At 41.3% G+C, this 13,869-nt stretch overlaps 2 protein-coding genes across 2 annotated transcripts; one reads left to right on the top strand and one right to left on the bottom strand.

The window, feature by feature from the left end:
• The first annotated feature begins 1,893 nt into the window (after window positions 1-1,893).
• On the top strand, window positions 1,894-7,783 carry LOC109480217 (fibropellin-1-like). The gene is made up of 10 exons (XM_019782369.1): window positions 1,894-1,906; window positions 2,209-2,340; window positions 2,775-2,882; window positions 3,236-3,346; window positions 3,903-4,010; window positions 4,381-4,491; window positions 4,680-4,790; window positions 5,177-5,293; window positions 5,801-5,914; window positions 6,164-7,783. Exons 1-10 carry the CDS (start codon window positions 1,894-1,896, stop codon window positions 7,201-7,203), a joined length of 1,965 nt encoding a protein of 654 aa, XP_019637928.1. The 3' UTR covers window positions 7,204-7,783.
• A 1,184-nt stretch (window positions 7,784-8,967) lies between these two features.
• LOC109480206 lies at window positions 8,968-13,254 on the bottom strand. The gene is made up of 5 exons (XM_019782359.1): window positions 13,171-13,254; window positions 11,653-11,837; window positions 10,831-11,001; window positions 10,178-10,335; window positions 8,968-9,984 (listed from the first exon to the last, which is right to left on the bottom strand). The coding sequence occupies exons 1-5, from the start codon at window positions 13,252-13,254 to the stop codon at window positions 9,050-9,052; spliced, it is 1,533 nt and encodes a 510-aa protein (XP_019637918.1). The 3' UTR covers window positions 8,968-9,049.
• Window positions 13,255-13,869: the final 615 nt, after the last annotated feature.

The raw sequence follows: 13,869 nt of genomic DNA, 5'->3' as shown, positions 1-13,869 counted from the left end.
TCAAGTGTCAGCTTCACTGGGTCAGTCTACTGAGGAAGACCAGGTCGAAAGCTCTAGGTGAGAGAATTTTTTGTGTTGGACCAAAAGTTTTAACTTTAAACATGTAACTACCAACACAGATGAACTTTCATGATAACAATAAACTTACCATTATCATCAGGATATTGAGGCGAGTTGGTCGCGGAAGCCACCACAGTTTGAGGCCCGGCGAAAGAAGGAGAAGGCGAAGCAGAGCTCCATGGCCTGCTACCATGTCGTCGTTCTGGTTTTCCTTTTCATCCTCACCGCTGGAATAGCATATCTGGGTAAGTCAGCGTATTACTGATTAAAATGGATGTAAGCAGCAATCAACGGTTGTAAATAATCATAAGCGCAATGCAAAAACATTCACACATCATCATTCAAATTTTATGCTTCAAACGCATCCCCCAACTGTCCAATGTCAGAAATCTCTTCATGAAATTCACTCAAAGCCATCTTTCATCATGACACAAAATCGTTTTCTTTTGATTGCATTATTATTAAACCCTGTATCACAAACATGATCTGTTCCCATATTTTCCATTGTACCAAGGACATTATACATCTGTGTATAATGTCCTTGATTGTACAAAAAAGCGAGAAGAATTTGACCACTCTGTTATATTGGCTCAGTAACTAGAACACTTTGTATTAGCCTAGTATGGTACCCCTGTATGCTCCTTATGTATGCATGTCTCAGTCAAGTAGTTTTATTTTTTGTCTCCACTTTTCTATATATGTTTGTTATGTGTCTGTTAAGTCTTGACCTGTACCTAGCCCGTCGTGGCATGAATGTACAATAAAAGTATTTCATTATTTACAGTGTACAACGGAGCAGACACATCAACGTTTCTCCGTCGTAACAAGATTGGTGAGTGTTTCTTTTATTATTTCCCATCAGCTAAGTGCTAGTAACTGTGGCTTGCCCCATGTTTGACATGTTTGCAACAAAGAAAATGGACATACAATCTGTTTTATCAAACACACTATCGACCAAATTATTATTTAAAGTACAACTGAGAACTATAAATCACCTGTAGGTCGATGATTTCGCAAGGGGAACAAATTTACATTTTACAATTTGCTCATCCAAGCATGTTGTTATCACACACTCACGAGACTGTACGTGTGCAAATATTTGTCATAAAAAATACCAGAATCACGTCAACAGTCTATGACCTTTCGGTCATTTACAATAACACTGTGGGAAGAGAAGAAATGACCTAGCCTGACTAAACTGCGCCCCTTGCGGCCGCCGCCTGAAGTGCTGCCCCCAGGACACAGCAAGTAATTTTTATGGATGACATAAGCGTGCATTAATTTTCGCCTGATTTTAGGGAAAAACACACGAAATTTTGTTGCCTTCTGACAGTGGTCAACATGCCAAAAATGTTGCCATGCCGGAAGGTGGATGGCAGAGAGGAGACAAGAAAAGTCTCTGATTTAATGCTTCGTTTCTTACATTGATGCAGTGATATGTGATGTTGGCTGTGTATATATGATGCTCCCACTAAATTAAAATCATTTGTACAATGATTGAGTCCAAATTTTAAAATGTAGGAACCCTGTTTTTTTCGGCCCGCCTTGTTTTTTTTTCGCCCGCTCGCATTAGATTTAGAGTCTGCGAAGGATGTCATCCATAGCATTTACATGCTGTGGCCTGTTAAACCTCCGGCCGAGAGCTTGCGTAACACAGGCTAAGAAATGACCTAACAACAAACATAGAACGATCTCTACATATACGTGCGCCCTCGTTACCTTGTTCTGGTTCTCCTCCGATACCACTAAGTTGTTCCTGGGCGTCTACGTCTTGGAATAAACACTGTTGTGACTCCAAACATTGTCCAATGCGACGTACCCTCCCCAACAAAGATGGCGGACAAACGCAAAAATGTCGTCTGACGAAGACTGATCTCGTACCCAGGGTGCTCTGAATCGGTCAAAGCTATTGAATTAATCTCAGTATTTGTGAAATCATTATACACCATGACGAGGTTATAGCGTCATAAAAGATATGAAATTGGGACTTCTGATCGTATTCTGGCTATATATATGTGATAATGATGAATAAAACTAGAAAGGCCAACATTTGTTTTGGAGCAAATGTAATATATCACTCCATCTCCCTCCCCAAACAAAAATAGAAGATTATGAAATATAAGATGCCTGTTTTGTTTGCGTTTACAGATTCTGTGTCGGCAACTGAGAGCAGTTGTGTGCCGAATCCGTGTTTCTATGGCGGTGTGTGTGAGGACAACGGAGACGGTGGTTACACCTGCACATGTCCCGCAGGACGGGAGGGGGAGAAATGCGAAATAAGTATGTTCATCATCTGTCCAATGATGTGTGTACATATGTTGCTATACTTCCTATACTCCTACACTACGGTATGGAACATGGTAGGCTTTTGTAGGCGTTGGGCAAGATTGAAGAATCAAATGGTCCATTGAATTTAAAGGGTGTCAGCTCATTTGAACACCTACGTAACATTCGATTCACTATATGTACAGAAGGATGCCAACAACTCTATATGTACAATATGGTAGGACATAGTATTGTTTAACGAACTTATACACAAGGCAATACAATATACAAATATGATACACAACAGAACACTATAAATTATTAAGAAGGCATTAATTTGGTGAGAAAAGACCTTTATAATATCATAGGGATGTAGAGAGGGACAAGAAATGCTCACTTCAGAAAAGTCGTTCTAACAAGATTGTTCTTGCCTTTTCTACCCTGACCAGGTGCTGCCTGCTCAGGTAACCCGTGTAATCACGGTAACTGTACCGAGGACCCCAACGGATACTACTGTGCCTGTGAGCCAGGTTGGACAGGAACGAGATGCGAAACAGGTCAGTGTAGACAGCAAATAAATTTAGATACGTAGATTATGATCATGAAATTTGGTATTTTTATTAATTTTTTATTTACTAGTAATGTTTAGTAACTTTTATGAAAGTTCATCTTTTTGGTAGTTACACGTTTCAAGTTACAAGTTTGATCCAACACAAGAAATGGTTCTTACGTAGAGCTTTCGACCAGTCACTCTGGTCTTCCTCAGTAGACTGACCCAGTGAGGCTTGTCACGTGGCTTCTTTGAAGTGTTACGTCACCACCGGACCAAAGGTATCTGGTAAACGATGTTGGCAAAGAAGTATAAAACATTTATAAAGCTTGTGACTGTATAATGTATTTGTATCTGCAGCATTGTTCTGTGCGAGCCAGCCTTGCCAGCATGGGGGAGTCTGTATAGATGGTGCAAACGGCTTCTACTGTTTCTGTGAACAAGGTTGGACCGGCAAACAGTGCGAAACAGGTAAAATCATAAACCTATTCAATATGGCTTGCCGTTGCTGAATTTTCAATGACACTTAATGGAATTATTCAATCTTTACAAGCGCGAATGCTTAATATGATTTTATTATATTTACCGAAGGAGAACATATTGTTCTTGCTCTGTTTCTTCTTCTTCTTCCGTTCCAAACACTAACCTCTGACCTGGCCAATGACCTGATTTGTTGACGTCTCTCACCATGGTAACTGGTGTTGGGAAAAATCCCATGGCCCATTGAATTTAAATGTTCTCTCATTTCAACACCTACGTAACATTCGATTCACTATATGTACAGAAGGATGCCAACAACTCTATATGTACAATATGGTAGGACATAGTATTGTTTAACGAACTTATACACAAGGCAATACAATATACAAATATGATACACAACAGAACACTATAAATTATTAAGAAGGCATTAATTTGGTGAGAAAAGACCTTTATAATATCATAGGGATGTAGAGAGGGACAAGAAATGCTCACTTCAGAAAAGTCGTTCTAACAAGATTGTTCTTGCCTTTTCTACCCTGGCCAGGTGCTGCCTGCTCAGGTAACCCGTGTCATCACGGTAACTGTACCGAGGACCCCAACGGATACTACTGTGCCTGTGAGCCAGGCTGGACTGGGACGAGATGCGAAACAGGTTAGTGTCGACAGTAATTAAAAATATACTAGAAACGTAGATCGTGATCGTGAAATTTAGTATTTTTTTATTAGTAATGTTTAGTATGTTTTAAAACAATATTTTAAAAAATCATAAAAGGTCATCTGTGTTGGTAGTTACATGTTTCAAGTAACAACTTTTGATTCATCACAAAGGAATAGATCTCACCTAGAGCTTTCGACCAGTCACTCTGGTCTTCCTCAGTAGACTGACCCAGTGAGGCTTGTCACGTGGCTTCTCTGTAGTGTGACGTCAACACTGGGTCAAAGGTATCTGGTAAACGATGTTGGCAAAGAAGTATAAAATTATTTATAAAGAATGTGACTGTATAATGTATTTGTCTCTGCAGCATTGTTCTGTGCGAGCCAGCCTTGCCAGCATGGGGGAGTCTGCATAGATGGTGCAAACGGCTTCTACTGTTTCTGTGAACAAGGTTGGACCGGGAAACAGTGCGAAACAGGTAAAATCATAAACCTATTTGATATGCCTTGCCGTTGCTGATTTTTCAATGACAGTTAATAGAATTAGTCAATCTTTACAAGCGCGAATGCTTAACATGATTTTATTTTTTATAATATTTATATTATGATTAACATGGCCATTAAAAGTTGTTTAACACTTAAGCAAAATGGCTTGTGTTTTCCTCAGACATTGATGAATGTAAAGACAACCCATGTGGCTTGAATCAACAGTGTATCAATCACCCCGGAAACTTCACATGCAACTGTACTGATGGGTACGACGGAACACCCTGCAACGGTAAGGAGAACGGTGTTTTTAAAGCTGTCTCAGTACGAAGATTTTTAAGGGAGGAAACAGTTGTCAATTCAGAATCAAGATGCTCCTTCAAAAGATTTTTCATTAATTCACTCTTAAGACTCCAGTTTTATTTTAGCATTCTTTGTTAAGATAACCGTTTTAGGAATTTTGTCAATTTCATAAGTCAAAGTCATACTCTTCATCATTTGAATTTTATTAGTTTTTTTCACTGCGACAGAAATTTCATCATAAAGTCGCAGGATAGTCAACTGTCAATTAATGATTGATTTCATGAAGCATTATGTCGATAAAGAATAGATATATACAGGCTAAGTAACTAGCCACATGCTACACGAAGTACTAAAAATAAAATCTTCGTCCCACAGATGTTGACGAGTGTGCTGCCAACCCTTGTCAGGTTAACGAGGATTGTATTAACACTGTTGGGAGTTACACCTGTACCTGCAAGACAGGCTTCCGCCCGAATGGAGATAACTGTGAAGGTAACTACACTCATATGGTTAGACCGTTTCAGATTGACAACTTAACTGAAACAGGGTTAAACTCGGGTATCCAAAACTTACAGGTGATGCTAGAAGCTATATCATTCATATAAGTATAGCCCTGTTATAACATGAAAATCCGCTCTAGTCGTTGAAGAGGTTCATCAGTCTCGTAGAATTAACAGTTTGTAGGAAATTCTAGTTCTTCAATCAGTGACTGTTTTTGTTAGGTAAAATCACGTACCTCCAAATTTTCGATGTTGACTGTACACCTTGACCTGGTCTCGCGAGAACACGAGACTAGGTCGAGACTTGTGTTGATCTTCTGACCTCCCCCGCCTCCTTGCGGAGTAGGGGTAAATAGGACTTGGGCAGCTCCCAACCGTTACGATTCAACCCGGCACGTTCGAACTGGATGTGGACTGCTTCCTTGATCTTTCTATGTGCTCTACGGGATTCTCTAGATATTGAAAATAGATAACGTTTTGAATTCTTATTTTCACACAGATATAGACGAGTGTTCCTTCCTCGGCCGATGTCCAGACCACTCAAACTGCATCAACACCATCGGCAGTTACCGCTGCGATTGTCACACCGGATTCAGCGGTCCAACTTGTACAGGTACGGAGGAAATAAGTGACATTTAATACAACAATCTCCGGTTTGGTCCAGCAGGTTTGGCTCGGGCAACTCACCGGGAAACGTGTGATGATTTTGAAAGATATCATTGAAGCACATACAATTTCCATGCTTAAATTCTGAAGCTAAACTTCAAAAGAATAACGCGTGTACCTCGCATTTTAATATTTTCTTATCGTGATCTATGAATTAAGATTAATTTATAACCAAAACGTGTTTCATTTTCTGTAGAAATTACTACCACGCCCCCGCCTTCTACTGCAAGTTCCACAACAACTACTGTTAGTGGCTCCACTGTAACAGTGACACCAGGGACAACAACTTTGAACACCTTCACTGGTTCAGTGACGACAACGACGGCGGCGGCAACAACAACAACAACAACATCTGGAACAACGGCAACAACAACAACAGGGACAACCGAGACAACAACAACCACACAGCCAACACCAGACATCGGCTGGATAAACGGGCAAAGCGTTAGACAAAATAGCAACGGCTGGAAAGTAGATGCCACAATGGATGAAAAAATCAGTAACGCCTCAGCTCACCAAGGACAACAGTGTTGGTACTACAAAAGTGGTAGAAACACCGGTAGTCAACCCGGGCCTGGAGACAAAACGCCCTTCTCTCCCGGCCTCAGTGTTAAAGTCGGACGGTCTGACGGCACCTATACTGCCGAGGCGGACTCCTTCTACGTGTCCTTCTGGTTCAAGATGGCGAAAGACTACAGCACCAAATTTGGAGACGGGACCAAGATGTTGGTCGTAGCAGGAGACCCGAACGGTACCTTCGCCTCTTCTAACCACCTAGAGATCTATTTCCCCTCCCGTTACCGTGCCAAGGTATCGATCCAAACCAAGGAAAGCTATCCAAGCTATACAGAATGCGCGCAGAGCAAGAACTGTGGCGATAACTTCGGCGGTATCCCCAACGTCATTGCCGATAACCTTGATCCCACCACCTGGCACCATGTTGAGATGACCCTCCGCTCTCGGCCCCAGGACTACATGGACGAGTGGTTCTATGTGATCGACGGCGACACCGCAAACCAAAAGCAAGAAGGCGCTTTTTACAAAACCCAGCAGTACGACGAAGGCCGGTACCTGTATGTCAACAGGCTGTCGTTTGTTGACATCACAAGTGACGCATATGTCAGCGCAAAGAAAGGAATCTACTTTGACGACATCAGCTACAAAGCCTACAATTCCTCCAATACTAACGTGGTCCTTAAGGAATACAGCACCTCTTTTGAACCTGTTGAAAATTGAGCAAAACTTTGAATATTTGCGTGCCCAAGTGAAGTTGATAATGAACATGCTAGCGCTGTTTTTAACATATTACATTCTGTGATAACTGCGGTGGTGTAATGTACACTTTTAACTTGTGGTGGCATATTTGCACCAAAAATAGCACAATAACAAACACCCAAAGTAATGTAAGATAAAGTGGAGAATATCATAATTGTATTAACTTGTTTTAAATGTGTACTGCAGAGTAAATTTACTTATAGTAGGCCAAAGGCAGTTATTCGTATCCACAATATGACGTAACGTGTGTCTCTGTATACCTTTTAGGTTGATAAAAGAGTGTTATTAGCTATATGTGATAACAATAAGCTATAGTATATATCTCTATATGTATATATTTGGATTTGCTGTTTTCCATATAGAAGGCTTTTGGAACTGAATTCATATATAGTTATATAAGTTAATATATAGGCTGTATGCTAGTAGCGTAGCTGTTGGTCAAATTAGCAAGATTTTGTATTCAATTATTTTAATATTGGGTTACTGGTGATAACAAGGAGTTATGGATTAAAATCTGTACTAACGATGCATCAATAATAAATTTGGGGCAAATCGTTTGACACGTTTGACGTCTTCTTTCTTATTATATTCAGTTGACAACTAGATTTCCCATTGCCGGTATGGTGTCAGACGAAACAACACTACAAGATAACAAAGTACAAAATTAATGCGTATATTATCCTTCTGTAACTTACACATGACCAAAGACAGATACTACAACATATATTTATATACGTGGCTCAGTATAAACGTGTTTGTGTCTGTTTGTTTGCGTGAGTTTGTGTGCCTAGTGTCTGTGCGTGTGTGCGTGTGCATGCGTCTGTGTGTGTGTGTGTGTGTACGAGTTATTAATGATAGAATATCCTTACGATTATTGCAGCACGTTTGTAATTATCAGTTTGATGATGTTCGTCCATCAGTTTACATACTAAAAATAGGATATATCTTCAAACTCTGAAAAAATGACAGATCCTCGGGCAGTGTCTAAATAAGATCTAACCGTGAATAGGAAAGTTCTTTGATCACAACCATTTATTTTTTTTACAAGCCGACGTTTCGATGACCGTCTGTCATCTTCAAGATCTAACCATGTTTGCCAGATAAGAATGTCTTGTCGATTTAAACAAACAAACAATACAAAGTTTCATGTAGTAATGTTAACTGCGGATTCAACTAACAATAGATTCATAAATTGTTCCAAAGGCATACACGACGATTTAGGGTATCATGTGCCACCGAAATTTAAAATCACCACAGAACTACAGCTACCAAAAATGGACAACAGTTTATCAGAATCTAAACTCACACGTACGCATATTTGTAATCCTCAACAGTGTTAATAACAGACTTTTAAACTTTTGAATGATTACATTGGGCTTGGAGACTGTGTTTCAACCCAGACTATAAAGGGCGCAGATTGTTTTGATATTTTGGAGCGAATGTGAAGATTGTGCATGTGGTCGATGATTAGCTCCACTTTAGTTTTTGACTGGTTCATAGATTATTGCTTATTGTAATCTCATAACACTCTTTTATCGACCTACAAGGTTACAAAGCCACACGTTACATTACTTTGTAGGCATGAAAAACTGCCTTTGGCCTACTGTAAGTAAGTTTACTCTGCAGTAAACATTTAAAACAAGTAAGTACAATTATGTTATTCTCCACTTTATCTGACATTAGTTTTGATGTTTGTTATTGTGATGTTTTTGGTGCAAATATGCCACCACAGGTGCAGATTGTACATTACACCACTGCAGTTATCACAAAATGTACTAGGTTTAAATTTGTGTTTTCGGATATCCGTTCAGTTTTCATCTGGTTCAAAAGAGGTGCTGTATTCGTCTAGGACCACGCTAGGATTGGCGGAGTTGTAGGCTTTATAGTTGATGTCGTCAAAGTAGATTCCTTTCTTTGTACTGTCACTGGTGGTACTGATGTCAACAAACGACAGCCTGTTGACGTACGAGTATCGGCCTTCGTCGTACTGCTGGGTTTTGTAAAAAGCGCCTCCTTGCGAGGGGTTTGCAGAGTCTCCGTCGATCACATAGAACCACTCGTCCATGTAGTCCTGGGGCCGAGAGAGAAGGGTCATCTCAACATGGTGCCAGGTGGTGGGGTCAAGGTTATTGGCAATAGTGTTGTAGATACTGCCGAAATTATCGCCACAGTTAGCGCCAGGTTGTGCGCATTCAGTATAACTAGGGTGGCTTTCCTTGGTTCGGATAGAAACCTTGGCACGGTAGCTGGTGGGGAAATTGATCTCTAGGTGGTTAGAAGAGGCGTCTGTACCACTTGGGTCTCCTGCTACGACCAACATCTTGGTCCCGTCTCCAAATTTGGTGCTGTAATCTTTCGCCATCTTGAACCAGAAGGACACGTAGAACGAGTCCGCCTCGGCAGTGTAGGTGCCGTCAGACCGTCCGACTTTAACACTGAGTCCGGGAGAGAAGGGTGTTTTGTCTCCAGGCCCGGGCAAGTTAACAACAGTGTTTGTACCACTCTTGTAGTACCAAGACTGTTGTCCTTGGTGAGCGGACGCGTTACTGATTTTTTCATCAATTGTGGCATCTACTTTCCAGCCATTGTTGATATAGCCAGTAACGCCATCAGAGTAGGTGATACTGTTTATGTGAACGCTTTGCCCGTTTTCCCAGCCAACGACTGATGTTGGCTGTGGAGTTGTATGTTTGGCCGTTGTAGGTGCCATCATAGTGGTTGGTTCTTCTGTTGTTGTTGTTTCTAGCAATGGAGAATATCATAAAACATTTAGATGTTGCAGAACGCATTTTAGAAGTGCGTTAATACCATGTAAAGCGCTATGCTGAATCAGATGTTTACGCCATTATCAATGCCTACCCGACCCATAGATTTAGTGCATGATAGTGAGCATTATTATATCCCCCTTTAAGTTAGTTACTCAGTAGCTACGTACCTTTGGAAACGTTACAGTTGTTGAGCTGTTCGGTTAGCTGCATGATCTGCAGCTGAAGATCGCTCACGCTGAGACCGTGCTGTTCCTGGAGGTTGGACAGCACGTCGGACAGGTTGGACAGCTGTGTGTGGTAGACCTGCAGCAGCAATGCATCGGCACTGAAGAGAGAAAAAAAGGCAAATTATGTCAACCATTACATTAGTTTTAGCAAGTTGCACCACGACCCAGATTCACTTCTTCTATTGATTTAAGAATGGCAGAGCAGCAAAGATATTTATATGCTGCACATCCTGAATATACTTTCCTGGTACTGGTATATTGACTTTCGTATGTTGACAAACCTACTTCTTCAGATGAAAACATGTTAAAAATCAATTCAACAAGAATACTGGTTTGACAAATGTACATGTTTCTGGTGAGATAATCCCTGATCATTTGCGATAACCACCGAATGAGCCACCGAGTGAGCGTAGCGTGGGTGGTTTATTCTGATAACCGACCACTTCTTTCATTATCCACCACTCATGATGCTACGGCCTGATAACCGAAATGGAGGCTTCTCATTGGTAACGTCGCCCGGCTATATGATAATAATCAGTGTGTAATACATAATAAAATAAAATAAAATAAAAATGAAATAAAAAAAACAATACCTGTCAGCTTGCAGCTGAGGAAGCAGGCCGGCCAAAGCCTGTATCTCGTCCCGTATGTTGGAGAAGTACTCCGTCAGTAGGAGTTGCCGGTCAGCTTCCAGCACGGCCAGCTGGGACGTCAGGTTGTCGATCAAGGTCATGGTCGTCTGAATGTCAAGGGCATTACTGGTCCTAGAAGATAAAATAAATCTATTTAAATCTATTGAAAAGACAGGTTGAAACTAGAAAGGTAGCATTTGCAAACCAAATACATAATGTTTACCTTCGCATGTGGTCTGCTCTGTTAATTCTTACTCAAACACATTCAATATATATGGTGACAGAATAACTTCCTGCTATAAAATTGCAACATGGTGTAACCCAACACTAGTTATCATGGTGGCAGACCTGGTTCAGGTCATTGACCTTACATGGAGAAGAGGAAACTGATCAAAAACGATATGTTTTACAAAGCTAAATGATTTGAATCTATCGAGTACGATTTTCATCATCTTCATGTACGCAAGATTATTTTAACAATTAGAATTTTATGAATTTCACACACATTCAAAAAACAATTAATACAGGCTGGACAACGGACACCACAACTATGGCATGGAAAAATGTGGGGCCCCAAACATCTCTCTTTTCCTATCTAGCCTGTATTGACAATCAGATAATGAAACAATACCCCTTTGGTATAAACCACCCCCTAGTCAGCATTTTAATGCAACTATACAGTCTACCAAGCACATTGTCAGTCATCTCTATGTATGGAACAACTGTTAATCACTATTCCTGTGGAATTTTAAAATCGTTTTGTGATAAAAATCGTCTACATACCTATTAGCCAGTTGGTGCACCAGGGTAGTTAGGTTGGCTACCTGTGCCTCCAGGTCTTTGATGTAGTGATATTTGGCGTCGTCAGAGCAGACGTCAGGTGAAGGCGCCAGTACCGTACATGTACAGCGGCCAGACGTGTCCTCAGACGTGCTGTGTACGTAGTACGTGTCACGGGAGCCATGGACCTGTACATGGGGAGGGGGGCATGCAGAGAAAAACATTCGTTGTATTAGAAATATTCTACGTAATACTGTAAGACTTGTACGCGCCAGTACCATACAGGTACAGCGGCCAGACGTGTCCTCAGACGTGCTGTGTACGTAGTACGTGTCACGGGAGCCATGGACCTGTACATGGGGAGGGGGGCATGCAGAGAAAAACATTCGTTGTATTAGAAATATTCTACGTAATACTGTAAGACTTGTACGCGCCAGTACCATACAGGTACAGCGGCCAGACGTGTCCTCAGACGTGCTGTGTACGTAGTACGTGTCACGGGAGCCAAGGATCTGTACATGGGGGAGGGGCATGCAGAAAAAAGCATTTCGTTACATTATATAGATGCTACGTAAGGCTCTATATAAAGACTTGATCGGGCCAGTACGGTACAGGTACAGCGGCCACGGACGTGTCCTCAGACGTGCTGTGTACGTAGTACGTGTCACGGGAGCCAAGGATCTGTACATGGGGGAGGGGCATACAGAAAAAAGCATTTCGTTACATTATATAGATGCTACGTAAGGCTCTAAGACTTGATCGGGCCAGTACGGTACAGGTACAGCGGCCAGACGTGTCCTCAGACGTGCTGTGTACGTAGTACGTGTCACGGGAGCCATGGACCTGTACATGGGGGAGGGGGGCAAAAGCATTTTGTTACATTATAAAGATGGTACGTGTGACTCTAAGATAAAATTTGTACGCGCCAGTACCGCGTACAGGTACAGCGGCCAGACGTGTCTTCACACGTGTTGTGTACGACTAGATGATGATGCGTAAGACTCTTAAAGACTTGTACACGCCGGTACCGTACATGTACAGCGGTCAGACGTGTCCTCAGTGTACGTTAGGGGTACATCGTACATGTCACGGGTACCATAGACATTATACATGTACATGGGGAAGGGGGCCATGCAGAAAAAAAACATTCATTACGTTTGATATGAACATGCTACATATATAGAGCTATAAGACTTATGTATACACATAGAACACGAAAGTTCCAACATTAAACCACTTGCCTGCATTATGAATACCCTAAAGTCATAATATCTAAAATTATCATCGTTTACAAAGAGACTGTACCCCTTGACATAATCATAGAAGTTTTGATCCGTGAAAAAAGTCACTCTGCAATTGAAGGAATAGGATATTTGGAAGCATGCATATGCAGTTGTACTTGATATAGTTAAGCAAATACCAGTAGCTTTACTACGAAATACGTTCCAATTGTTAGCGCTTTTAGTTGTGAACTGATTGACCGATCTCGGTATAGTATCACAAATATTTGAGGTAGTTTACCTGTGCTTGTGAGAGGACAGTCATCAAAATCAGGAAAACGACAATGTGAAGACAAGACATCTTCAAGCTTCCGAAGACCCTCATTGTGAATCCACTGCAATGTCTTAATGGCCAAACTACGCGAGCATTCTTCCTTTTATAGTTATCCGTTACTATGGACTTAGCGTTTGACAACTTAAAAAACACTTGTGAAAGATTAATCATGTAGATCATGCATTAGGTCAGCAAAATTGCTGATAATGATCTTTTCAACATTTCCTCACTTGAGTAACCCGGTAATGTGTTTTCAAGTGCAGTATAAACACACTTAGTTGTCGTGGCAAGAGACTTGTGGTCTCGGAATTAACATCTCGCGAGAGCAACTTGGTTTAGGTGGGACCGGAGACAGAATGTTTTCCACAGCTTCTCCCAAACCCCGCACAGTGACAGGGTGAACTGGTCAGTCTGGCCTTCCCCGGTCACGACTGACCACTGAAGAACTGTGGTCACCACAAACACACGGAGGAACCACATCTTGTAGGGCTGCTGTCTGAGTGAATAACAACTACTGTACAAATGTACATGTTCACCAGGTGGTGAAGTTCCCATGTAACTGGTGTATAAATAGTTTTGTGGGGCAAGCTGTCATACAGTAAAGTTTAGAAGCCCTAACTTTTTGCAACTGGTGTATAGTTTTGTATGGTAAGCAGTGTTACAGAG

Source organism: Branchiostoma belcheri, unplaced genomic scaffold, assembly GCF_001625305.1.
Source record: "Branchiostoma belcheri isolate BF01 breed outbred unplaced genomic scaffold, Haploidv18h27 scaffold108, whole genome shotgun sequence".
Lineage (NCBI taxonomy): Eukaryota > Metazoa > Chordata > Leptocardii > Amphioxiformes > Branchiostomatidae > Branchiostoma > Branchiostoma belcheri.
This window is presented reverse-complemented; position numbering and strand designations above follow the sequence as displayed.

What these genes read in the sequence shown, in the direction of transcription:
- LOC109480217 (XM_019782369.1), top strand. An exon ending in CGGCAAACAGTGCGAAACAG is followed by an intron (nt 3,347 to 3,902) that starts GTAAAATCATAA and finishes TACCCTGGCCAG; the next exon opens with GTGCTGCCTGCTCAGGTAAC. An exon ending in CGACGGAACACCCTGCAACG is followed by an intron (nt 4,791 to 5,176) that starts GTAAGGAGAACG and finishes TTCGTCCCACAG; the next exon opens with ATGTTGACGAGTGTGCTGCC.
- LOC109480206 (XM_019782359.1), bottom strand. Translation starts at nt 13,254, where the DNA reads ATGAGGGTCTTCGGAAGCTTGAAGATGTCTTGTCTTCACATTGTCGTT. An exon ending in GTGCACCAACTGGCTAATAG is followed by an intron (nt 11,002 to 11,652) that starts GTATGTAGACGA and finishes TTTATCTTCTAG; the next exon opens with GACCAGTAATGCCCTTGACA. An exon ending in CAACTGTAACGTTTCCAAAG is followed by an intron (nt 9,985 to 10,177) that starts GTACGTAGCTAC and finishes CTCCATTGCTAG; the next exon opens with AAACAACAACAACAGAAGAA.